The sequence below is a fragment of the Papaver somniferum genome, chromosome 4, assembly GCF_003573695.1.
Source record: "Papaver somniferum cultivar HN1 chromosome 4, ASM357369v1, whole genome shotgun sequence".
Classification (NCBI taxonomy): domain Eukaryota; kingdom Viridiplantae; phylum Streptophyta; class Magnoliopsida; order Ranunculales; family Papaveraceae; genus Papaver; species Papaver somniferum.
The window spans coordinates 117,995,136-118,019,235 of NC_039361.1; the positions used below are offsets into that span (position 1 = coordinate 117,995,136).

The 24,100-nt window shown below is 36.2% G+C and overlaps 4 protein-coding genes and 1 long non-coding RNA gene across 13 annotated transcripts; 1 reads left to right on the forward strand and 4 right to left on the reverse strand.

The window, feature by feature from the left end:
- Positions 1-916: 916 nt before the first annotated feature.
- LOC113276423 (protein DSS1 HOMOLOG ON CHROMOSOME V-like) lies at positions 917-2,702 on the forward strand. The gene is made up of 3 exons (XM_026526023.1): positions 917-1,052; positions 1,178-1,289; positions 2,344-2,702. Exons 2-3 carry the CDS (start codon positions 1,199-1,201, stop codon positions 2,472-2,474), a joined length of 222 nt encoding a protein of 73 aa, XP_026381808.1. The 5' UTR covers positions 917-1,052; positions 1,178-1,198; the 3' UTR covers positions 2,475-2,702.
- Positions 2,703-3,684: 982 nt separating this feature from the next.
- Positions 3,685-4,343, reverse strand: LOC113273044. Its single transcript, XM_026522814.1, has 2 exons — positions 4,041-4,343; positions 3,685-3,960 (listed from the first exon to the last, which is right to left on the reverse strand). Exons 1-2 carry the CDS (start codon positions 4,341-4,343, stop codon positions 3,685-3,687), a joined length of 579 nt encoding a protein of 192 aa, XP_026378599.1.
- Positions 4,344-13,471: 9,128 nt separating this feature from the next.
- Positions 13,472-13,882, reverse strand: LOC113273045 (RING-H2 finger protein ATL56-like). Its single transcript, XM_026522815.1, has one exon. It carries the CDS (start codon positions 13,880-13,882, stop codon positions 13,472-13,474), a length of 411 nt encoding a protein of 136 aa, XP_026378600.1.
- Positions 13,883-15,831: 1,949 nt separating this feature from the next.
- On the reverse strand, positions 15,832-18,946 carry LOC113276424. 6 transcript variants are annotated; one of them, XR_003324379.1, is made up of 6 exons: positions 18,740-18,946; positions 18,629-18,657; positions 18,407-18,518; positions 17,350-17,675; positions 16,228-17,212; positions 15,832-16,134 (listed from the first exon to the last, which is right to left on the reverse strand). It is a non-coding gene; the product is annotated as an uncharacterized LOC113276424 (long non-coding RNA). The 6 variants fall into 6 exon arrangements; XR_003324382.1 differs by lacking the exon at positions 18,629-18,657 and having other exon boundaries at positions 15,835-16,134; positions 16,228-16,650; positions 17,097-17,212; positions 17,345-17,675; XR_003324378.1 differs by lacking the exon at positions 18,629-18,657 and having other exon boundaries at positions 15,870-16,134; positions 16,228-16,650; positions 17,097-17,212.
- Positions 18,947-19,394: 448 nt separating this feature from the next.
- On the reverse strand, positions 19,395-23,259 carry LOC113276425. Of its 4 annotated transcripts, none has more exons than XM_026526027.1 (6): positions 23,039-23,259; positions 21,358-21,626; positions 21,112-21,218; positions 20,867-20,999; positions 20,525-20,719; positions 19,395-19,985 (listed from the first exon to the last, which is right to left on the reverse strand). In XM_026526027.1, exons 2-6 carry the CDS (start codon positions 21,607-21,609, stop codon positions 19,638-19,640), a joined length of 1,035 nt encoding a protein of 344 aa, XP_026381812.1. In that variant the 5' UTR covers positions 21,610-21,626; positions 23,039-23,259; the 3' UTR covers positions 19,395-19,637. The 4 variants fall into 4 exon arrangements, with proteins under 4 accessions (XP_026381812.1, XP_026381811.1, XP_026381810.1 ...); XM_026526026.1 differs by having other exon boundaries at positions 21,352-21,610; positions 23,039-23,258; XM_026526025.1 differs by having other exon boundaries at positions 21,352-21,618; positions 23,039-23,258.
- Between the last annotated feature and the right edge of the window lie 841 nt (positions 23,260-24,100).

Sequence of the window (24,100 nt, forward strand, 5' to 3'; positions counted from 1 at the left end):
AGATAATAAATATTTATAACCAACTTTAAGTGGGTAACAAAAACCTACTGCAGGATTTGCTACGGGATTAACCAAGCTAATGTTTTTCTTTTCTTATGCTGAAAATAAGTTAGGGATCTGATTCATTATTATCAGACATGAATATGATCATTTTCTTCTTACTCTTTCCTTAATGTTTTTTTAGAACTAGATGCGATTGGATTGCATGAATTTACAACGATTTCTTAACTTATTATTCCAAATCTAAACTAGATAATTAACTAAACGCTTAAGAATAAAAAAATAAAATCTATCAAACCCTAGGTTTTAATGAAAACTCGGTGTTTATGTAGATTGTGAAGAACACTTCATAATAATATTAGTCGCGGTATAAAAAAATCATTTATGAAGATTACATATGGTTTTGTCAGTAATGACGTTAGTGTAGTTAACATTTACAAACTACCGTCACGAAAAATCTAGTGAGACTCAAACAACATCATCCATCCATCCATGCTAATTAAATTCCAAAACAAAGAATGATGGCCACAGCCAAGGATGTTACAAGAAAGAGGACAAAAGAGAATTAACAAATCTTAAAAGAGAATCCCAATTCTGTGTGAAATGAAGTGTGGGACGATGAAGATGGGTGCGGTTTACTTACATTAAATTTCGTTAGTAAAATTTTTGCTTTTAGTTAAAGGTTGTATTTAACATAAGGAGAGCGTTGCATTTAGTCCCTGCCTAGTATTTTCACACTAAAACTTCCCTCATGACAAAAATCCAGCTTCACTTGACCATGAGTGTTCCCGAATTGGTGAGGATCTCCCAAATGTGGCTAACTCTAGGCCGCTAGGGGCATAAAAAGATCCAATTAATTCGACGGTCCAGATTTAGAAAACCCGTGAGTAAGATTATTCGTTGATCCTGGACGTACTATTACTCTTCCCAATATAAAGCATTGGGAAAGAGTGAGAAAAAGAATCACTTGATTTTTCTTCACGCCTTCCTCTCCGACTCTGTATTCTCTAGGTTGAAGCTTTGTTCAGATTTCCGCTCTCAATAACAGCGAGGTAAGTGTTTTTTTTCTTAGGGTTTCGTATTAGTTTTCGATGTAGGGTTTATAAACACTGCTGATTATTTCTCTTCTGTAGAGATCTGTGTATGTTTAAAAGATTTCTGTGAATCTTGATTTTAGGTTAATACTACTTTTGAGATAATGGCGACTGAACCTAAAGTAGTTTCTGAAGATGTAAAAGTTGATCTGTTTGAAGATGATGATGAATTTGAGGAATTTGAAATCGATCAAGGTAACAATCTTAAACAACGTTTCATGGTTTGATTTTCGGGATTCTTTACTATTATTGGTTGAATTAGGGTTTTCAATAGAACTTCTAGGGTTTAAGCCATCATAGGTTGAGCACATGTTTAGTAGATTAATGAATTTCCAACTTGTTTTTGTACCTTGAATGTGTGGATCAGAAAATTTTGGTCAAGTTAGGTGTTTTATAGTATGAAAAATCATGATATATAGATTAACAGACAGCATAAATATAGACAAGAATTGATTGTTTATATTGTTGGAGGTATGTACTGATGAGTTATATTCAGTATTGTTTGCTGTACATTATATCTGTTGGATTTGAATTTGAAGAGTGTACGCCATTTTTCATGAGCCCGTGTACATTGTTGTATGTAGAGGTTTGGTGCGGAACCCTTTAGTTTTTCAGGGATCATGTTGGTTTTTTTCTCCATAAAGAACTTGTTTGTTTGCAGCTGACTCGGCGTCTGAATCTGAGTTAACCCCTGACTCGGACCGAGTCAGCAGTCAGACCGTTTGTTTTCCATTTTGAGTCAGATCTGACTCGACCTCTGACTCAGACATAACCCCTGACTCGGACTCATTTGAGTCAGGTAACAAAATACCCCTGACTCATGGGACCAAACCACTGACTCACTTATTTCCGAGTCAGATGAGTCAGATCTGACTCAAAACAAACATATCGACTCAGATCCAGATGAGTCAGGTGATTTCACTCAGATCCAGATGATTCAGATCCAGACGACTCAGATGAGTCAGGAGTAAACAAACATGGTGAAAGTCTTAGTTAGATGGGTTCATGTATGGTAAACGAAATAATTTTGTTGGGTTCATTTGTTATGCATCTTTGTGGTAAAATCGATTATAACACGAATCCGCAATATTTTATTCTAGGCTCAGTGACCAGTGACGATAAATTGAGGCCAAGTGAGGAAACATGTGTGAACTTTTCTGTTTTATTGGTTTCTTACGATGCAGTGGATGGAAGTAATACCAACAAATCGTTTGCTTATGCATTTTCTTTTAATAATTATAAATGGCAGAGTGGGAAGACAAAGAGGAAGGAAATGAAGTTGCCCAGCAGTGGGAAGACGACTGGGATGATGATGATGTGAATGATGATTTCTCTGTGCAGCTAAAGAGAGAGTTGGAGAGCAACTCTGAGAAGAGCTAAGTCTGTCCATCTATAGAATAGCTTAGCGGGGAACATAATGAATGAATGTTTTTAAGTGCATTGTAGTCTCATGCAGTAGATGATAACTTGGCTTAATGAGAGGAACTTACTGCATTTGATTTTCTGAATTTGCGTCTCGCATTTGTCTCTTTCTGTAAGTATCCTTATTATGTTTACAGCTACTATGCATCTATTCAAATTAGCTTATCTTACCTCACACATTACTGATACTGGTTATTCTCAAGTATTTAACTATTGAAGCAGTATTGCTCTCTGCTTCTATGATATATTCCTGCCTGGTATGAGTGGACGCACATGCTGTGTAACTTTCTTTCTGGACTTCGTAACCAGTCATAACTCAAAAATCATACCATACTTTCTAGGATAAATTTGTGATGAGTAGCAACAGGAAATTCAAAATCTGTTAGGCTTCCACATAACCGACTAGGGACAGGACACAATTACGAAAGAATTTTTTTCTTATTGAAATTTGCATTAGGCTGTAACCACCAGTAAGCAGAGCTACTTTACAAAGTGGTAGTCACCCTGAAATCTGAATATCATTGCATCTACTCTATGCCGAAACCTGTTTAATACTAACGGGACCTTCCTTTTCATTATTACTACTAGGAGTCTAGGATCTCTTGAGCATTAGTAAATTTTATTGTACTCCGATTATTTTAGTAGGAGAAGTCTGTTAGAATCATGGTATCTTTCCCGATGAATAACCTCATTTATGAGCAGGTCTAATGTGAACCACGATTTATGGCAGTTCTAGGCTTCTAGCCTTTGCTGTTTTCTTTCCCTTATTGCATAAGCCCAGTTTATTGCATAAGCTCTTCATCATTAAATTCCTGAGTTCAGTTTCGTCGCCTAGGGTATGTCTGCATGTCCAACCCAATTGGTATTTCTTGCAATTGCTTGGTGGTCATTGTCCAAGACCGGACAGGTTGAATGCAAGAACCCTCCTGTACTTTGAAAATACAGTCTGTTTTGATTTCTCATTCATTGCCCAACAGATTACATCATTTTCCTTTAAATACTGACGCAACCCTAATCCTGACTAGGATCCAACGGTCCAGATACCTCTTAATCATTACGATCATCAAAGCATCATTAACGTTAACTAACTATTAATTATATTAATTACTAATTAATCAATAAAAGACCTGACACTTAATTGATTCAGGTGCCTAAATCCTGGGTGCCCTTAGTTGGTATGTGACATCACCCTTTCCTTCACAATATCCTTGTCCTCAAGGATGAAATCTGTAAAATGAGCCTCCAAATTCTTCGTATCCTCCCAAGTAGCGCCAGTAGGGGCTGAGTTGGTCCATTGCACTAAGAATTGTTGTACCTGCACTTCATGTCTAATAATGACTCTCTGATCCAACAGTGCTAGTGGCTTGACTTGAATTTTTCCTTGATGATCGATAAGAGGCAGGGTAGGCATAGTTGCAACCGCGGCTCCAATCTTCTTCTTTAGCTGGGAGACATGGAACACCGGGTGGATTCTGGCACCCTCAGGAAGTCTAAGCTTGTAACTTCCCCAATCTTTTCAATCACCTTAAATGGTCCATAGTACTTGGATGAAAGCTTGAAGTTCTTCCTCAGTACGACAGAGGACTGCCTATATGGCTGCAACATCAGATAGACCCAATCTCCTACAACAAAACTTCGATCTGTTCTCTTTTTGTCGGCATATAACTTCATTCTCTCTTGGGCGTTGAGTAAGGACTCCTTCAACAACTCTTGCATGTAATTCCTCTGAACTAGATATTCATCTACATTAGCAACAGAGGTAGTAACTTCCACATGAGATGACATGTGTGGGGTAGTATGACCATACAAAGCCTTGAAGGGTGTCATCTGTAAGCTTGTATGGTGATTAGTGTTGTACCACCACTCATCTATAGCCAACCATTTGTGCTATTCCTTGGGCTTATTCCATGTCATGTACCTTAGGTAGTTTTCCAAGCATCCATCTACTCTTTTTGTTTGTCCATTTGTTTGTGGATGGTAGGAAGTACTGAGGTTAAAAGCAGTTCCCAAATGCTTGAAAAGAGCTTGACAAAAGTTGTTGGTGAAAACTCTATCTCTGTCATAAGTGATTGAAGAGGGCAACCCATGTAGCTTGAATACAATATCAAGAAAAGCCTGAGCTACGGTGGATGCTGAATAAGGGCGGCTTAGGACTATAAAATGGCTATACTTAGTCAGTCCATCACAACAAAGATCACCTCCTTCATGTTTGACTTTGGCAGTCCCTCTATGAAGTCCATGATAACATGCTGCCAAGCATGCTCCGGTATGGGAAGAGGTTCGAGTAACCCAGCTAGATAGGTGTTCCCCTCCTTGTTTCTTTTGGCACACTACAGGATACCACAAACAACATCAAGTCTTTCTTCATACCTGGACAATAAAAATAAGCTTTTGCTCTAGAGTAGCTGCCTTGTATACCAGAATGTCCCTCAATGGATGAGGAGTGAATGGAGTCCATAATTTTGTTCCTCATACCAACTCCAGATCCCACATACAATCTATCTTTGTACCTCAACACTCCCTCCTTGAATGAATACACCTCACTAACTTCTTTAGACAAGATCAACTTTGGAATGAGTGACTCATCCATTGTGTCTTCCTTGTAGCTAGATATCAAGTCTTGACTCCAAGCTGGTTGAGAGATAGTGATAGCTTCACAAGTAGGAAATCTACAAAGTGCATCAACTGTCTTGTTCTCTAGCCCCTTCTTATATTTGATGTTGTAGTCATACCCAAACAACTTCATCAGCCATTTCTGTTGCAAGACTGTTGTGATTCTTTACTCCGTAAAGTATTTGATACTTTTTTGGTCAGAGTGGATAGTGAATTTATTCCCCAGCAAGTAGCCTCTCCACCTAGTAATAGCTGAGACAATTTCCAATATCTCCTTTTCATAAGTTGAGAGCCCAATGGATTTTGTACCTAGAGCTTTGGTGAAGAAGGCAATAAGTCTTTCCTCCTGCATGAGAACTGCACCAATTCCCTTTTCATAGGCATCGACTTCCACTATAAACTCTTTGTTGAAGTTAGGAAGGGCTAGAACTGGTGTATTGCACATGGCTTCTTTGAGGGTATCGAAAGCTTGCAGGGCTGTAGGAGACCGTTGAAATGCATTTTTCTTAAGAAACTTTATAAGTGGCTTGCTGATTATCCCATGTACCTTCACAAACTTCCTATAATAGTTTGTCAGCTCCAGAAAGCCCTATCAATTCCTTAACATTCTTTGGAATTTTCCATCCCTTCATACTAGAAATCTTTGAGGGATCTGCAGCTACTCATTTCCCCGTGATGAGGTGCCCCAAATACTCCAACTCCTCTTGAGCAAAACAACATTTTGATTTCCTTGCAAAGAGTTGATTTGTCTCAATAGTGATAATACAATGTTAAGTGCTTCGCATGATCTTCATGGCTTGAGTTGTAGATCAAAATATCATCAAAGAACACCAACACAAACTTCCTTATGTATGGTTTAAATACATCATTAATTAGTGCTTGGAAGGTGGCTGGTGCATTGGTCATCCCAAAGGGCATCACTTTAAACTCATAATGGCCTTGATATATTCTGAATGCAGTTTTTGCAATGTCTGGTCTAAAGACTCTGATTTGGTGATAACCTGATCTCAAGTCAATCTTGGTAAACACCCTTGCTCCATGCAATTCATCTAGAAGCTCATCAATAACTGGTATATGATACTTGTCTTTGACTGTAATCTCATTGAGTCTTCTATAATCAACACAGAATCTCCATGACCCATCTTTCTTTTTGACTAATATTATTGGGGATGCAAAAGGACTATGGATGGGTTGAATGATTCTATTTTGCAACATATCTTTAAAAATTCTCTCTACCTCTGCCTTTTGAACATAGGGACATATGTAAGGTATTTGGCTAACAAGTTCTGAGTTGGGTTCGAGGGGAATCTTGTGATCAAGACTCCTAGTGGGGGGTAGTTGAATGTGCTCAGAAAATACATCATCGTAGTTAGAGAGTAAGATGTTGATCTCTGGTGGGGTGGAAGTGGTGGTGATAGCTTGAGTGGCAGTCAGAGAAAAAAGCTAGCCCATGATCCCATGAGTGTTTTTCTTGAAGAACTTCTAACAGCACTGGAGCTCATGACCATCAGAGAAGTGTTGTTTGTGGACCCAGTGAGAGTTATCTTCCTTCCTTGATGTTATGCTGAGCTTTGAAAGATTGAAGATCACATCCCTTAACCCCCTTAGCTAGTCATCCCCAAGAACCATATCACAACCCCCAAGAGGCAGTAGCCTGATATCTCATGTGAAGGAAAGTCATTGCATCTTCCATTTCAAACTTGTACACATACCAGAGCTAATGGTTCTTTCTCCATTTGCTACTGTCACCAACATGTGAGCAGTGGGGTGGATTGTACAACCAATTTGCTGAGCTAGCTCACTATCCGTGAAGCTGTGAGTACTCCATGTATCAATCAAAACGGAAGTTTCATGTTTCTTAATAGTACCTAGGATTCTGATGGTCTCCCCATTACTTCCACCAGTTAGTGCATTTAAAGAAAATCTCCATATCTGTCTCTATTGGTGCAGGTGAGTCTTCTTCTGTGGTGTCTCTTCTTTTATTTCCTCCTCATATCCGTCTCCATTAGGTACCATCATAAATAATTGTTGTTTCTTACATAAATGATCAGGCTTATATTAATCACCGCAATTGTAACATAGCCCCCTTGCTCTCCTAGCACTTATTTGGTATTGGGTAAGTTTTCTTATAGTTAGCGTAAATGGCTTTTGTTTGAGATGAGGTGTAGATGAGTTAAACTTGCCAGTGATAGTTAATCTCTGGGTGTTGGGATTTGAAGTTGGAGGTCTAGGTGATGTGAAGTTTGAGCTGTTGAAATTAAATGTGGGGTAGGAAGAAGTACTTGGGTTTGTTGTATTACCACTATACTCTCTTGCATCTTAGATACGTAAAAGGCTTGTGACAGGGTGGTTGGCTTAAACATCTGTACAACACTTTTAATCTCTTCTTTTAACTCACTTATGAAGCTCAGAACAAAATAATATTCGGTAAGGTGTTTATTTTTATTTAACATCAGAGCTTTTAAGGTTTCAAACTGAGAATAACAATCTTCTACACTTGTTACTTAAAACAACTTATTAAAACAACCAACATAGTTGTCATTTGCTAGATCTTCGAATATGGAACAAATATCTTCAATTAATTCAGGTCAGAGAATAAGATCCTTACCAGTTTGGTAGTCTATGAACCAAGAGTCAGCTCTTCCTTCTAGATACATAGAAGCTATGTTCACCTTTTGTGTCTCATCTACTTTATGGAGGTAAAAAAATCTTTCACACTTTCTGATCCAAGATCTGGGGTTGTCACCCTCAAATCTGGTAAAATCAAGCCTTGGGTTTTTGAAAAAACTAGATCTACCTCTATCAAAAAGATTATTTGTAGTAAAGTCTCCTACTAGCTCTCTTGGTGTATGAATGATCTGAGCTTTGCTTTAGAACTCCCTCCCGTAGTAAAATGATTTACTAATTGATGTAAGGCTGCAGTATTCTGTTTAAGTTCTTCTCTATTACCACGGAGCTCCTCAATGTTTTGTTTGGTGAGGTTCACGAGTTCATGTAACGAATCCGAGCTTTGATTTAATTTTTCTGAGTTTTCTTGTTCAATCACTCTCGTGTCATATGCTTCACATACAAGATGGTTACTTAAATTCGTGAGTTTCTGCCTTACATCTTTCATGGTATTTTCGACATCCTTGATAGTTTCTCTAGTCATCGTAACCTTCTCCTGATACCAATTGTTCTAGACTGGAAAAATTGAATGCAAGAACCCTTCTGTACTTTGAAAATACATCCTATTTTGATTTCTCATTCATTGACCAACAGATTACATCGCTTCCCTTTAAATACTGGCGCAACCCTAAACCCTAATCATGACCAGGATCCAACGGTCCAGATACCTCTTAATCATACAATCATAAAAACATCGTTAACGTTAACTAACTACTAATTAATTAACAAAAGACCAGACACTTAATTGATTCAGGTGCCTAAATCCTGGTTGCCCTTAGTTGGTACGCGACAGTCATCTCTGCCCGAGACCCAAGTGCAGTGTGCAGAACTGGTCTTCCCCTAGGTAACACTTCATTGAGCCAACGCACCACCACGATGGGACTATGTAATAATGTGCCTCCACCTTTGCTGGTTCAGATAGGTAGAGAGGTTTAACACACCAAGCTTTTGGTACGCCTCCTACTCTTTAGTACTTGGTTTCGATCTTGTTGAAGTGGAAGAAAAGGATACCTCGGTTGTTTGTTGGAGTATTAGACCAATACTAAGATTATTTTTGGTGATTTAGAACCAAGGGAAATGCGGTAGGGTTAGCGCTCGTCTTACTGTCCTTTGAACCAATGTGCAAGAAAATTTTGGATCACGTGGCCTTTTGGCATGAAATAAATTACATCAACTTGAGTCTGAGAGGCTGGGAATAAGTCTCTCTCCCTCTTTTATTTGGATCCCAAAAGTTACTTTTTTTTTACAAACTTTTAAAGGGATAAATAATTGGTGAGAAAAATAACAAAGAAAATCCTTAAACAACACCCAGATTTGGATGCCTATTAAGGCGTATCACAATACTTCAAAAAAATACTCCATGCATCCCTAAATATATGATCTAGTTCAAGCTTGTATAATTCTTAAGGCCAGGAGAAGTTTGCATAATTCTTAAGGCCATGAGAAAAGAAGAGCATCTTAAGTATTTTGTATGATTACAAATGGGCTATTGACAAAAAAAAATTAATTTTTGTCTCTTCTCTTCTCAAAACCCTCTCTTTCAAATCTTAATTGTTGTCACCATCATCTTGATTAGATATGGTCTCTATCAGATCTAAGCATGGTAAAAGATGACAATGGGGCGGGGATATTGAAACCCATCCTTTTCCCGTTAAAAAAATAAAATCATCCTCTACTCGTTACCGATAATAACTGGGACGGGATGGGTATGAGAAATATCCGTACGGGACGTGTTCCCATAGGTTTCCCATAACATAGAATTTTGTAAATGAAAAGAAATTAAATATAAACTTAATATTTCAAACAATGATAATAACTTAAGAAGCGCATTCTACAATTTTAAGTTCATAAAATCCTTAAACTAAAAAACAAAGGAAACAATCGATGAACAAATGATTATTATTACTCATTTCACTTTTTAATTCTTTATTTATATACATTTTCCTCCGCATTAATGATGAAAATCATCAATGGTATAACCTATATGAATAAGTCATGGTAATACTTTATGCGCACCGCATCCTTGGCAAATCTATATGAACATTAAACAAAATGATGTTTAAAACCTATAATAACACCTTTATGATAAAATCTAAACTCAATACGAAAGGTATTATCACTACATTATGAAAATTAGGATATTCACATTTTTATATGTGAAAAATTGCAATTATCACTATATTATGAAAATTAGAATTTTCCCCTTTAAAAATTATGTGAAACTATAATGTTCACATTCAACTAAGTGTGCTAATGAAACAAAAGAAGTAAAAGGAATAATTTCAGGGAGAGATTTTAGGGATTTATTTAGAAGAAACGGAATAGGAGTCGATTAAGAAGTTATTTCCGGAAGACTTTTCAGGAATTATTGTTATTTAATACTACCTCCGCCCCACTATTAGATGACCTAGTTCAAGTTTGCACAATTCTTAATGCAAGGAATGAAAGGGAGTATTTGATAAGTATTTTTTACAATTATACCCTTATGGATAATAATTTGTCAAATTTAGAATTGATTTATCTCTCAAACTATACCATGGATTTTCGTAAACTTTGTATCATTGAAAAGATTTTAAAACACATACGTAACGAATATAAACATGGATAACAAATTATACTACCGATTATCAATCAAAAGGATAATCTTAGAAATATCCCTTGTTTATGAGATAGGTCAACTAATAATGGGACAAAGATTTAATCTAAGTAGGTCATCTAATAGTGGGACGGAGGGAGTAAGTTATTAACTATTTTTCTTTACATTAGAAAAATAAAAATTAAGAACCAACTTATTTAGATAATACAAGGTTATATTTGTAATCAAGTTCTTTTTTAACTAACTATGGATTACCCCTATATAACATTTAAATAGTGGGTTTTTTATATAGAAAAAAACTAATTTGGGCTAGAAAAAATTTCCCTATTCATTAACTATCGAACAAGCTTTTATAAGTTCGATAAGTTTTTTGTCAAAAGTTGATTACCTTTATACATTGACTAGTTGTGATAGACTAAAAAGTCCAAAACAATTTATTAACTTCATCAAATCATTGCTTTTTCAGGTCAAGTTATGAACTTCAACAAATCAAAAAAAGAAGAAGATAAATTCAATAAGCACTGGGCTAGTCAGAAGTCAAAGCATATAATTGGTATTCTTCACATGAAAAGAATGTATCAGATAAAAAGTATCTAGCACTGCTTATTTTCATAAGTAGAAATGAAAAATGAAAGCTTCCTTCCTATCGTGGATAAAATCTAGAAGAAAATGAGTTAGTGAAGTGGTAAACTCATCAATCAAACAGGAAGAGCAACACACGTCAAGTTCTTTCTAAGCATTATGGGTAATTATCAAATGGTATGTTATAAAACTGCAAAACAAGTTACTAAGAATATTAATATAGCTTAAAGGAATTGCTGGTGTAATAACCTGGATATCTGTTTCCAAGCCTAAAAGATCAGGTGTTATGGGTTTCAAAAATATAGAGAAGTTTAATGATGCAATCCTGGCAAACATGCAAGGAAAATGATCATATAACCTAATTCTTATGGTTTAGAGTGTTATATGCTAAATAATGTCATAATAAAGATCCTATGGTAAACAACATTAGTGTTAATGGCTCTTGGGCATAGAAAAGCATTCACAGAGCGCTGCAAATTGTTAAAGACCATCATGTTTGGGGTCTGGGAGATGGATGTAAAATTAAAGTGTGGAAACATAAAAGCTACAAAGTTATCAAATTATACTTCTAATAACCAAGATAATACAATTGTGAACTCCTTAATTTCTCAAGATACTTCTCAGTGGGATCAACAAAAGCTTCCAAAAGTCAATCTGAGAAAGGATATAAGAATTCCTCGTAGAGGTACTGCTGATAATATCCATTGGGGTATGACATCAAAACTTCTCAGTGGGATCAACAAAAGCTTCCGAAAGTTAATGTGATAAAGGATATAACAATTCCTCGTAGAGGTACTGCTGATAATATTCATTGGGGTCTGACATCAAATAGACATTTCACAGTTCAATCTACTTACAATATGTTTATCCAAAATAATAATGATGGAGTATGTAAGGAGGGGCAGGAATTTTGGCTCAAAATCTGACATCTAAAAGTTCCATATAAATTAAACCTATTTAGGTGGAGATGCTTGAACAACATTCTTCAAACAAGAAGCAGAATCGACAGACATATGCAGCTGGAAGATTATTCTTGCCCTTTTTTCAATCATCAAATAGAGACTGATCTGGTTAGAACAATCATGTTTGCTCTTCTTTATGAAGTTAGTACAATGCAACAATGGATTAAACCCTGGGGACAAGGACATAGCATTATCTCCTTTAACAATAACTCAAGCACCTTCATGGTCGTTGTTATAATGTGGTAGATATGGAAGTACAGATGCAACAACTTACCCCAATAATATTTATGAAAGTATTCAGAAGTTCAATCACAGATATAATAATTCTGTCACAGGTGCTGGTGAGAAATAGTAAAATTCCTAAAATAGATAAGTGGCGCTCTCTCCCTCCTAACCGGATTAATCTAACTGGCTTATAATTTAAATAAGAAATTTCAAAAATAATTTAAATAAGAAAATTATCGGTCTGAGACCAATTATTAGAGATAATGAAGGAAAATTCTTAGAGATGACTTTCAATCATGCTAGGATGCTGCTCAGGCCGAAGCTCTTGCTCTTGTTGAAGTTACGCAATGGATTAAAAAGAGGGACTATAAGAACGTGATTGTTGAAGGTGACTGAAAAGCTGTCATTGAAATTATGTCTTCAAATTTTGTTTCTTTTAAATGATAGGGCTACAATCTCCATGCGGATATCAATAGGTTGTTAGAATCTGTTTGGGTTCGTAAGTGTGTTTTTGTTTCTAGAATTTGTAATGTTGTTGCAAATACTCTTGCCAAGCATATTAAAAAAACTTAGTTAAGCATTTAATGGAATTTAGTTCTCCTAGTTTCATCCTTTCTTAGTTAGAGAAGGATAATAAATTCACCACTTCAAAATCGAATTCTGAAATTAACTTTTAAGAACTTTTTTCACCACGTAAAACCTTTTTTCTTACTAGTCGAACCCATTACTTAGCAAAAGTTGCACAAATCCAAACCATATGCAAACTCAAAAACATCCCCATATCACATTAATGTAGTTTGGAAATTGCACAAACAATTAAATATAATAGGTTGGATGTTTGGATGTCAGAAGCAGAAATCAATCTCATAAATCAGAAATAAAAAAGATTTAGAAAAATATCACAAAAATTTTGTTTTTTTTGCTTCTAGAAGCCGAAAAGTTACTCCACCGTGTCATGGTAAGAGTCCGAGTTGAATAAATTAAAGAACTCAAACCGAAGATAGATAAACCACAAGGAACAAACAAAGAGAGTTAAAACATTTATATCTATCTATACACTTTTCTTGTAACTAAAAAAGCAAACAGATTTGGAGTTCAATAACCATAAAACACTTGCACAATTCAAGACAAGCTCATAAAATAGAGGCGGAAGGGAATGGACTTGTTACCGCATATGCTGAATTTGAGTAACTCATCTGACTTCTGGCTAGTACTTCACCACCCGAACTGCCACTTTCTTCGTTTTCGGCTGCTAGTGCTTCACCACCCGAACTGCTGCTTTCTTCGTTTTCGGCAGAACTAATGGTTTCTTATCTCCTATGAGAATTACCAGCACTTGTTCGACATATAGGACAAATAGGTGTTTTTAATAACCATGAATCAACACACTGAGCATGAAATCTATGTTTGCAAAGTGGGAGTAATCTACATTTTTCACCCATTTTGAAAGTTTCCAAACAAACAGCACAACAATCAATAGGACTACTTGTTTGTTTCTCTAATGATTTGAATTCATAACAAGGAAGCTTTTCTAAATCATCGTGAGACATACTATTATTACTTCTATTATTCCCATCTCTTTGATGATGATTAACGTTTGCGTTATTCTCCGAGTCGAAACCTCTTCTAAAAGCTCTTCCAACAATACAAACATGAACCATTACTAAAACTCCAATTCCCACAAATAATAATATCACTGATATGACAATTGCCATGACCATTATCTGTTTAGTAATCACAAACTCCTTCTCATTCAGAATTATTCAATTGCCACAAATCCTCCTATCTTCTGTAGAAAACTCTAAGAGTAGTAATTGCACAAGTTATGGACAAAAACAAAAACAAACACCAAGAAATAAACTGAAACTTACAGATGTTAACTTTGGGTGCCAGGAAACGAGTTTGGTGAAAAATGCACGACTCGAGAGAAACTGAAACTATGAATTTGTGACAAGTGGAGTGATTGATTATGATTTTCCGAAGTGTTTCAAAACATGCTGACAGTAAACTGTGGAAGTGCGGGGAGTTGTGCAAAATAAATAGAAATATCTAATGGAAATTCTACTGATGGATTGGGTGAGGAAGAAAGTAAAAATCACAGGTCAGTCTCACCACCAACTCGGGACAACCTATTCCTTATTCTAGTTTATAATCAATCAAGTGGGAAGAAGATGAGGTTTCAACTTCAATAGAAACTATTAAAAGAAAAAAAATTCCAATTCCATGCAAAAGTTATCTTGTGGTACCTGATAAAGACAAACTCCCAGTCCCTCACTCATTAGGTTGGTTTTAGTTTTGGATGGCCTAGCAGCGTACGGAATGAATTTAGACACTAAAGATAAATCATGTTTCGACTCCTCCGGTACTTAATAGCAGTTGTGAGAAAAGTGTTTAGTAACAAAAGACAAATCAAGCTCGAGAGTACTTAATTATTATCAAATGCAGTGTCTTTGTTACTGATTAGGTCATTGATTAGCAGCCAGAGATACATTCGATGAAAGGATAATGATTAAAAAAACAAAATAGTTGCAAAATATGATTTAAGAAATCTTACATTCCACGCTCAAATCACCATCACAATGCCGTCCTTGTGAAAAAGACTATATTATAATTCTTGTATACACACAATTATCACTCGCCACGTGTCCAAGGAGATACACGTGGAGGATACACGGCTAAAGGCATTAAGATACGATGCCACATACCAACATCGAAGGAATGTCTAACAGTTATATGTGGTCATCCTTGAACTGATCCAATGGCTGAGAACCAGGGAGCATTGAAGGAACGAGCCACCGCGAAGTACTGAAGAGCATCTAAAGATCTGCTTTATCTCATCTCAAGGCAGACCCAAGACCAACAGTTAACATTAGCTCCACTGACGAAGACATGACAAGGGCATCAGACATCTCTCTGACGCGTGCAGACCACCCCAACCACCCGCATTAAATACCTTAGGCTAGGGTACGTGTCACTCGATCTATGGAAGAGAACGAGGTGGTTCATCGTCATCAAGCATAATCGCTGGGGGCATCGGTTAGGAACGAAGACACCAGCGGCATCGGAACAAAGAACGAAAAGATAAGGTTGTAATTGTCCCTAACAGTGGACCCCATGTATCAACTCTATAAATACCCTTCTCCACCTAGAGAAAAGGGGTCGACCAATTCTTAGTAAACATAGGAGAGAGAGAAATAGGAAGAGTAAGTATGAATTCCCTTTCCCCTTCTAACTTCTAACTTCGTATTTCAGATAAAGTCATTTGACTATCTTTGTAACTCCCAATTACATAGTGAAACAACCCCCGTGGATGTAGGGCTTAGTGTTGAACCATGTAAATCACCGTCTCATTTACATTCAACACTTTATATTATGTCTTTACTAGGACTTAACCCGTGCCGTAATAAATGTCAGAAATGTATCTCGACACTTGGAAATCCGAAAATGCTCTATACTCCCACTTTCTCCCCCAATATTATCCCCGCCCCGAAGGGTCCAAGACTGTCAGATCTGGAATTTAGATTTGGACACGCCATGGGAGCAAATAGGGGGAAGGGGATGGATCACAATTATGGGAAAGAAACTGAATCAATGAACTATGCACTGGTGCTCATAAAATTTAAGGCATGTGCACTTTGTGATGTGACAGAATTTGTGGAACAGAAAACGATGATGAACAATAAAATTTACCCACTTACATATAAATCCATAAGTTAATTGAGCATCTTTCATTCATTCATATACAATTAAATGTGTAATACATGTCAGCGTGTTACTTTTGTTGTTTTGGAAAAAAAATTGCGGGAAAAGGGATATATGAATGACTCCCTTAATAATCCAATTCAACAAAATCTAAAACAAATTCCTCAATTTTAACATTATCTTGTGGTTTTTTCTCTAACCCTGAGTTGCCAGTATCGTCATCATTACAAATATACTTGCAACCCCCACTGGTCGCACATGAAAGTTCCAACTGCATAAAAAAGCAAGTTAATTTGATATTGTATCCCGTCCATCTAATAAATTATACACAAAATAGACTAAAAATATGAGAATAAACACCTACTGAGAACAAAACATCGCAAGAGAAATGAAAATAAACATCAACCATGGGAACCAAAAGGAAGCACTGCATCATTGTATGGAGCCAATATCTTATTCAAGGTAACCTGTAACGAATCCACAGTTGTTGCTCCATGCCAATAGGAATCTGTATGCTACAGCTTGTATATTAGTAATTTTTTATGATTCCCTTGAACTATAAAATAAAAGCCAAACCAAAAATATGAAACCAAAATAACTGGTAATATTAAATAGGCGTAGTCGGTAGCTTCATAACTTTGTTTTATTCAGACCTAAAAGGAAAACATGTGGCTTTGTACATTACCAAAGTGGAGCACTCCCATTCAAATTTGTTCTCATAGGCAATATTTGGCGAGTCGTCATGGATGATGCAAAAGTCATGGATGATGTTGCATATTGCATTTGTCTGCCGTTTAAATAAAAACCATTTCAACCAAGATAATATGCTTTTATAAAATTATTATGCTAACAATTCTAACAAAATTGGACAACTGATATCTCCTAACAATCACCTCAAAATTCAAATAGATAGATCCAAGTGCTATACTTAATTTCCATGAGAAGATAATAATTTACTTGCAACTTGAAAAAATGAGACAAACCAAAGCAAATGTCTTCGCAATAATACTTCAAAAGCAATGTAATGATCGGAACTAAATGAATGCAATAGTAAGAACATCTATACGAAATCATATAAAGTTTTCTATCTATTCCCAGTAGGCTCAGTATTGAAAAATGAAGGTATGCACCAGCTCTCTAAACTTGTAGTATTGAAACGTATGACACAATTCCATACAATATTCATATTTAAAATTGGCGAGGCGAACTGTATTTCTATGACGCTACCTGTACCTGCCAAGATGATATTGTTAGGTCCACCCATTGATCCAAAAATATTTCCTCCTTCGCCATATCCATTATACATGTAGTAAAGTTTCACAAATGTTTCTGGAGCAACCAAATTAAACCTGAAAATATGAGAGCAAATGAATTCACTACCACAGCTCAAGACGGCATAAATTCATAAGGAAAAGCTTATTATTCAGGGAAATTAAATGTACCAAAAACAAATAAAAACATCATATATCATAGTGCGGTACCTTACCTCAGAAGGTTCCTCAACATGGAAAGGCAGAGGAGTTTAAGGTAGAGATAGATCCATCATTTCCAGTGACCTCGACTATTAATGTGCGAGACATGATGCTGGAGAAATCATCATTTGAGCCATTTGCACCATAGTACACTTCATGTGTTACCACCTCAGATTATAGAGTCATCACCACTGAGCAAACTGTACCTATAAATTTTGTGAAGCAAACCTTTTCCCGTATCTAATCCGAGGAAATGTCCTTCAAAAGTTTTCATTTGTGTGTTCCACAAACACTATGGACGTCTCAACATGACATACAAATAAATTCCACAGCTCCGCACCTACAAACAAAAAAAAAAGCATAAAGTGAGACTTGATAACATAATGCAAATGTGGTTATAAATAGTATGCGAACCCAGAAATTGTTTTCCTTAAAATCATCGATCATGTATGAGTTACATGAAAATCTAGGAATAGAAAGGGATCAATTGATGAGGCTAGATACATAGATAAATTCTTCAATGTGCATTAGTCTATCCTCAATATCTGATGTTAAAATAGTTGCAGGGATCACATAGTGAAAAGAAATCCTTGTCTTATATCAATTCGAGTCATGCTGACCCTGTATTGCCTCTTTTAATATGTTGCTCTTTGCCAGATTACAATGTGAAGAACTCTCATAGTGCTGACAAACCAAAACCTTCCCCCACCCCTACCCTTACCCCATTTTTTTACCACCAATGAGGTTTTTAAACTGTAACTCATTAACACTTTCACTGGTTGCTCAAACCTAATATTCCCGTCACTAACAGCAACAATCTTTGCTCCAACTAATATTGCTTTTATAAATTCAGGACAACCGAATCTAAATATTATTGAATATCATTTCTCACTACTCAAATTCACAATCAAATCCTTAAAATCACCTCCATATGGTACTAAGATTTCTACATGGATCCTTAATCCCTAATAAAACATTGAAAGAACGCGCATATTGAGAAAAATTAAAGTCAGGAATAAACAAATATGACCACATCAAGTAAACCATAGAATTGATTTCAAATCATTTTACCTTTTAGGAATTCCAGCAAACTCGATCCAACCATTATGATTCTTAGCTTTTCTAGTTAAATCCCAATACTTTGTAACACCTAAAAAATATCATAAGTCCTCCGTCCTCACACCTAAGAGTCACAAATCAGATCAACCCCACAATTACTAATAGAACAAATTCCAAAGAAATTTATAAAGGAAAAAAGAATAAACAAAGATAATTAATCAAATAATCCAGTACCATCTTTCATCTCAACATATAATTTGAACCTGTAATCCTTTCCATAAAAATTGGGTCACGAATCACGATGAGAAATATTAATCAAAGGTAATTGAGAGTTAATATTCTTACCTGGTGAATTTATCACTGGGTGTTTTCGTTGATAGTGCGATATATGTGTTCATCTTTCCTTATCTGCGATAGTGATTAGAATATATTGATGGGTACTGGAAAGCGAAAAGATATGCCGAAATGCAGAGAGAAACAGTGGGACTCTTTTGTGGAGAACGGGGAGAGAAAATGAGAAAGATAAATGATTCGTCTACCCCATTTTTTCCGTTTTTCTAAACGCTTAGGATTTTCTTTGAACTTGGATGACAGTCAGATTTAATGGGATCAACGAGAACCGTGGATTTATCTTTGCCAAGGACCAATCCAAACCAATCTTTACATAGGCAAAGTTATCCAAATTGTGTTATGTATTCTAGATGTTTATGCTTCGACTTATTATTTATTCTACCATGCGATTATCTATTTCATTACCATATAACTAGACAAGGACGAGCCCGATGGCTCTGAGTCGATGAGTCATCGTCCATTTGTAACTTTACGCATAATAATTGCAGTTCTAGAATGAATGATTGTATGCGAACATTGTTTGTGAACACGTGGATGTCATCGTGATTTATGTGTTCACAATACTAAAATCAGCATCATCAACATCAACATCAACTAAACTCATTAGCATATCTGCAATCATCGATCAAATAAAAGAATAGTATGAAGATATGGAAATGTACACCCAACTATTACCAGTAATAGGGTAAAAAAATATTGACGTGATTTCAAGCTCAATAGTTCTGTAGCATATGCTGCTATAGTAAGATTCTGAAACGTTTCTCACTAGTCGCTAGGAATTTACATGTAAATGGGAGAAGAAACAAGCAAAATAAATGAATTTTATGGGACAGTAAAAAACTTTATGCTCACAGTATGATCTCAAAGGCGTACACCTTCCCCAGATTTACTGTTATGAGTCCACAGAAACACCCTGCTTAGTGACGATACTTTGGGTAACACGGGTGACAGCTTGAGCATTCAAACGAGAGAGCTTAGACAGGCAGTAGCTCTCCCAAGTAACCATCTCCGGTTGCTGCTCAGATTCTTCAGCTGTTGCTTCTGCTTTTGGTTCAGCTGTTGCTTCTGCTTTCGGTTCTGCTGTTGCTGTGGAGAGAAGTGGTGATTTCTCATACACAACACGAAGTTCCAAAAGGAGGGTTCGAGCTGCCTCCCTAGATTCAGGAAGCTGGTCAGTAAGTTGGGCAGCAGCTATCTGGATCAACTTATCAATACCATAAGCTATAATTCCTTCTGTTCCCTGGAAACCAAACACATACAGAAACAGAATTAATCAATTTATACGCATAAAAATGTGTAGTAGTAGCAAAGTTGGTTTCTGGTGAGACATGTTTTAAGAAATTTTCTTCAAGACAATAATTAACAAGTTAAAGGTGTTGTGACTTAATAATTTGAATAAGAAGTCATGATTGCTTCATGAACCTGATAAGTGGGAGGTGGGACAGCAAAAAAAAGGGTATAACAAAGGTGCTACCTAAAAACAGTGCAAACCAATGTCAATGCACTGTTCGAATTCATAATAAATGAGGTTCGCAATCAACGAAGCCAGTAAGTTCTGCTGGTTAACATCAGACACACCATAACGATATCATGTTATAGTAAAAGTAGTTACTGTAACAAATGATGCCAACCACATGCCAAAACAGTTTTGGATACAGCAAAAGAATGCCAATCTTAACCAAAATAAGTAACAAATAAAATGGCAAAAACTAATCAAACAGTAGATGCATATGCTTTACTGGTAAGACAAGTAGCATTACAAGCAGATGTAAGACTTACTAGCCGTGGTACACTTCGACAGAAACACATTGATGCTTTCGCTCGTATTCGGGGGTTCCTATGCTTGAGATGCGGCAGCATCTTTGGAACTAGTAAAGTAGGGGAGATCCAAGTAGTCATTGCCACCAGAGCTTTCTCAGCAGCTTCACATACAAAGCGCTTGTCTTGTGAAGACTTCAGAAGAAGCTGAACAATCTGGAGAAAAGGGAAATTAGTTTTTGCCAGCATCCCTTGTAACGAAATTATTGGGGGCAACAAGAGTTAGTTTGATATTACTAGCGATGGAAGTAAAAGAATGCAAAAGACAGATAAGAAATTGTGGAGGCAAAGATAAGAACCTACAAGAGGGTCAATAGAGTCAATGATATGATCACCATAAGCTTTGAAAATGTCTTCAGATGTCATAATGGCTGTTTTACAGACAGCACTTCTTGGATTCTTCAAGGATTTCTCAACAAGGGAAATCACATTCACCCTGACAGATAAGAGATGGTTACGAAGTCATATTGCAAGGTTATAATAAGGCAGACATCATATCAAATATAACTAGGACATGTACTAAGCAAAATAAAGCAATTGACACCTACAAAGTATCAAGCATTGCTTCTTTGTGAAATATTGATAACCGCCGCACATTGTTGAGTGACTCGCACACCACTACCCAATCCTTGGACTCTAGTCCTGCAAGCAATCCCTAGAAAACAGAATAAGGTGCACATTTAGACGACTAACTGAGGTTCAAAACTATGAGAGGATCCATCAAGTTCACATACTTCAAGAGCAATAAAACAACATGAAACGAATAAAGAAAGAAGAATAACCCATACACTGACACATTTATCCATATTCTCCAAGTCGGTAAGCTGCTCAGACTCTATATATTCTACTTCTGCTACTACAGTATTCCCAATTTCCTCTTCTTTGATTGGAGCCGAGGCAAGGGGAGGGGAACTTTTCCTCTGTAACTTATCGAGATTCTCGTCGGTGCTATCAGTGAACTTTGGTAAGCTAGCTTTAGTGGAACTTTCATTTCTCCTCTCGGATCCAGGTAGTGAGTTAAGATCTCTGAGAGCCTCTGTTGTCATCCTACGAGGCTAAGATACTGAAATATAAAAATTTGAAATGAACCTAACAATTATCGTTAATCAAATAGAAACAAAGTTACATAGTCAATATATACCCAGAATGACCACCCACATGTAGGGAATGTTATACTTACGAAACTTGACGTGATAGTATACTCATGGATTATTATGATTTAGGACAAGGGAATTGCATATTCCTACTGCTACATCTTAATAATTGCTATAAAAATCCAAATTACAGATGTATATATATATATATATATATATATATAATACAACAGAATGAACGTCTAGGCTAGGGGAAAAGAGCATCGCTGGATGATGATATTCAGTTAATCACCAATGGCTTTCTACACCATCAGAGAACTAAAACAAATTACAGTTAACTAAAGAATGTTAGTTTTAGAATACGGGAAACTCAATCATAATCTGAAAATGATTCCAGATATTTAATAGTCAGACTCATACAACTTCAGAGAACTGTGGGAAATGCATTTACAATCAATATTACACCAAACAGGATAAGTAAAAGTGTGTATTGAAACAAAAAAACACCGGTGCTCATCTATTTATCTTCAGTAAATCACTTCTGCTAGATCAGTAGGTACTAGGACTCCATCATTGCTCTTACACATGAGTACTCTCATATATATCAAACCAATTCAAGATAAATCCAATGTGATCTCAATTTTTAAAGATAAATGTAAATCTTGTTCCCCAATTCAAAATACAACTGCCAATCACTAACAAAACCAAAAACCCTATTCTACGTATTCAAAGCGAGCACATATAACTAGTAACATCAGCATGCCTCAATCAGATGTAACAATACGAAAAGATTAAGTATTAATATCGAGATCTGGAATTCCAGAGTATTACTGTATTAGCTTAAACCACTATCTACGTTTTAAAGTCTCACTCTAGAGATCCGTCAATTTAGGTCAGACAGTAATAGCAACACTGGGAAATGATTCAGTTTACTTCTCAAGGCAATTACAAGCTCATATTCTCAAATCTCTCTTCCACATAGTTCAGCAACTATATGCCATAAAATTTCACAAAAACAAGATCAAACTAAGCCGATTAGAACATATACACTTCCACTTACAGTATGAATGAATCTAAGACATAAACACCTTATACGCTTCAGATTAGGGCAAGAAACAAAGCAAAACTGAACAAAAATAGATCTACAGATGAAGGTAACTTCTAGTAATCAAACAAAATCAGCAACAAAATTAGAAAATGAGTAAATAATCACAAATCTAGAATACTCAAACTCAGTAAACTCAAATCAAGTAACAATCGCTACTTCAATTAACAGATTCGATTTTCTTCAAAATCAAAAATAAAAAAGAGGGAAAAAAACAAAGAAAAAGTTCAACTGATCGAATGAGAAAGCGAAAAAGAAAGAGATCGAGGAAATTACCTAGAGATGAGTAAAAGTAATCAGATTAGGGCAACGAGATGATGATGATGATGATGATGATGATGATGATGATGAAGGAGAAGAATCAAACATGCATCGCTTTCAGTGGCAAGTCTGATGATTTCTTCTATGTGTTACGGTGCCAATTGGGGATTTGTTTAATAGAGAGAAGAATAGAGAGAGAGAGGAGGCGAAATGCAAGGGGCGCAGCGCAGTAAAGGTAAGTAATATTGGTAAAAATGAAACTGCGAGTCTTATTTAATTGAATATCCGAATCCCGATATCCCCGGTTAATTGCATGTGACAGTATATGGATTGCCGCGGGGGTAGTTATTTCAAACATGTGTTTCTGGTTTTTCTCTCCTATTGCTATTACTACCCCTCTATCTTCTAACTTTCCTCCGTGACTCACAATTTGGTTAAGTCGTCCCATTTTGAGAGTGATCCGTAGCCCTACTAATTAGTTGAGAAGGCATTTCCCAACTCACAAAAGAGCACAATTACTAGTAGAAGGTGGAGAAGGAGTGAAGCAAATGACAGAACAGGACTAAGCAAGCACTTGAGCATTGGCAAAAGAAAACTTCTGATACTCTTACCAAGTCAAGAAATCTAATGGTTTTACTTTTACCAGCCTGAGATCTTGGCTTTAATTTAAACTTTGGACCACTATAATTGCTATTCAAATTTTATTTTTTCCATATAGTTTGCGGAGGAGATTATGTTGCAAATGAAATGGAAAGGACTCCAACGATTTCATCCTGGCATATATCATGATATGATAAAGGATCACACATGAGGACCCATGACATGGGTCCCGCTCCCATCTTATGGATCCAACCAGTAGTTAATTCTCTGTTTTCCAATTTCATTTCCCAACTAAATTCTTGTTGGGTTACTTTCCGGCTTATGAAAGCAATATGAAAGTTGCAAGGATGAAGGAGCCAACCAAAATGTTGTTAAATTTCCTTGGTTCGAGTTTAGGTGGGTAATTGTTTTGTTTTTCAAATAAATTTCCAAATCCTTTATTTTTAGAATTTTTCTGTTTTTTCACCAGCAATCTTC

Coding starts and splice junctions, on each gene's coding strand:
- LOC113276423 (XM_026526023.1), top strand. CDS start 1,199: ATGGCGACTGAACCTAAAGTAGTTTCTGAAGATGTAAAAGTTGATCTG. Junction 1,290..2,343: donor GGAATTTGAAATCGATCAAG/GTAACAATCTTA, acceptor TATAAATGGCAG/AGTGGGAAGACAAAGAGGAA.
- LOC113273044 (XM_026522814.1), bottom strand. CDS start 4,343: ATGACACCCTTCAAGGCTTTGTATGGTCATACTACCCCACACATGTCA. Junction 3,961..4,040: donor AGTACTATGGACCATTTAAG/GTGATTGAAAAG, acceptor CATGTCTCCCAG/CTAAAGAAGAAGATTGGAGC.
- LOC113273045 (XM_026522815.1), bottom strand. CDS start 13,882: ATGGTCATGGCAATTGTCATATCAGTGATATTATTATTTGTGGGAATT.
- LOC113276425 (XM_026526026.1), bottom strand. CDS start 21,609: ATGACAACAGAGGCTCTCAGAGATCTTAACTCACTACCTGGATCCGAG. Junction 20,720..20,866: donor TTGACTCTATTGACCCTCTT/GTAGGTTCTTAT, acceptor CCTTTTCTCCAG/ATTGTTCAGCTTCTTCTGAA. Junction 19,986..20,524: donor GTCGAAGTGTACCACGGCTA/GTAAGTCTTACA, acceptor TTTGGTTTCCAG/GGAACAGAAGGAATTATAGC.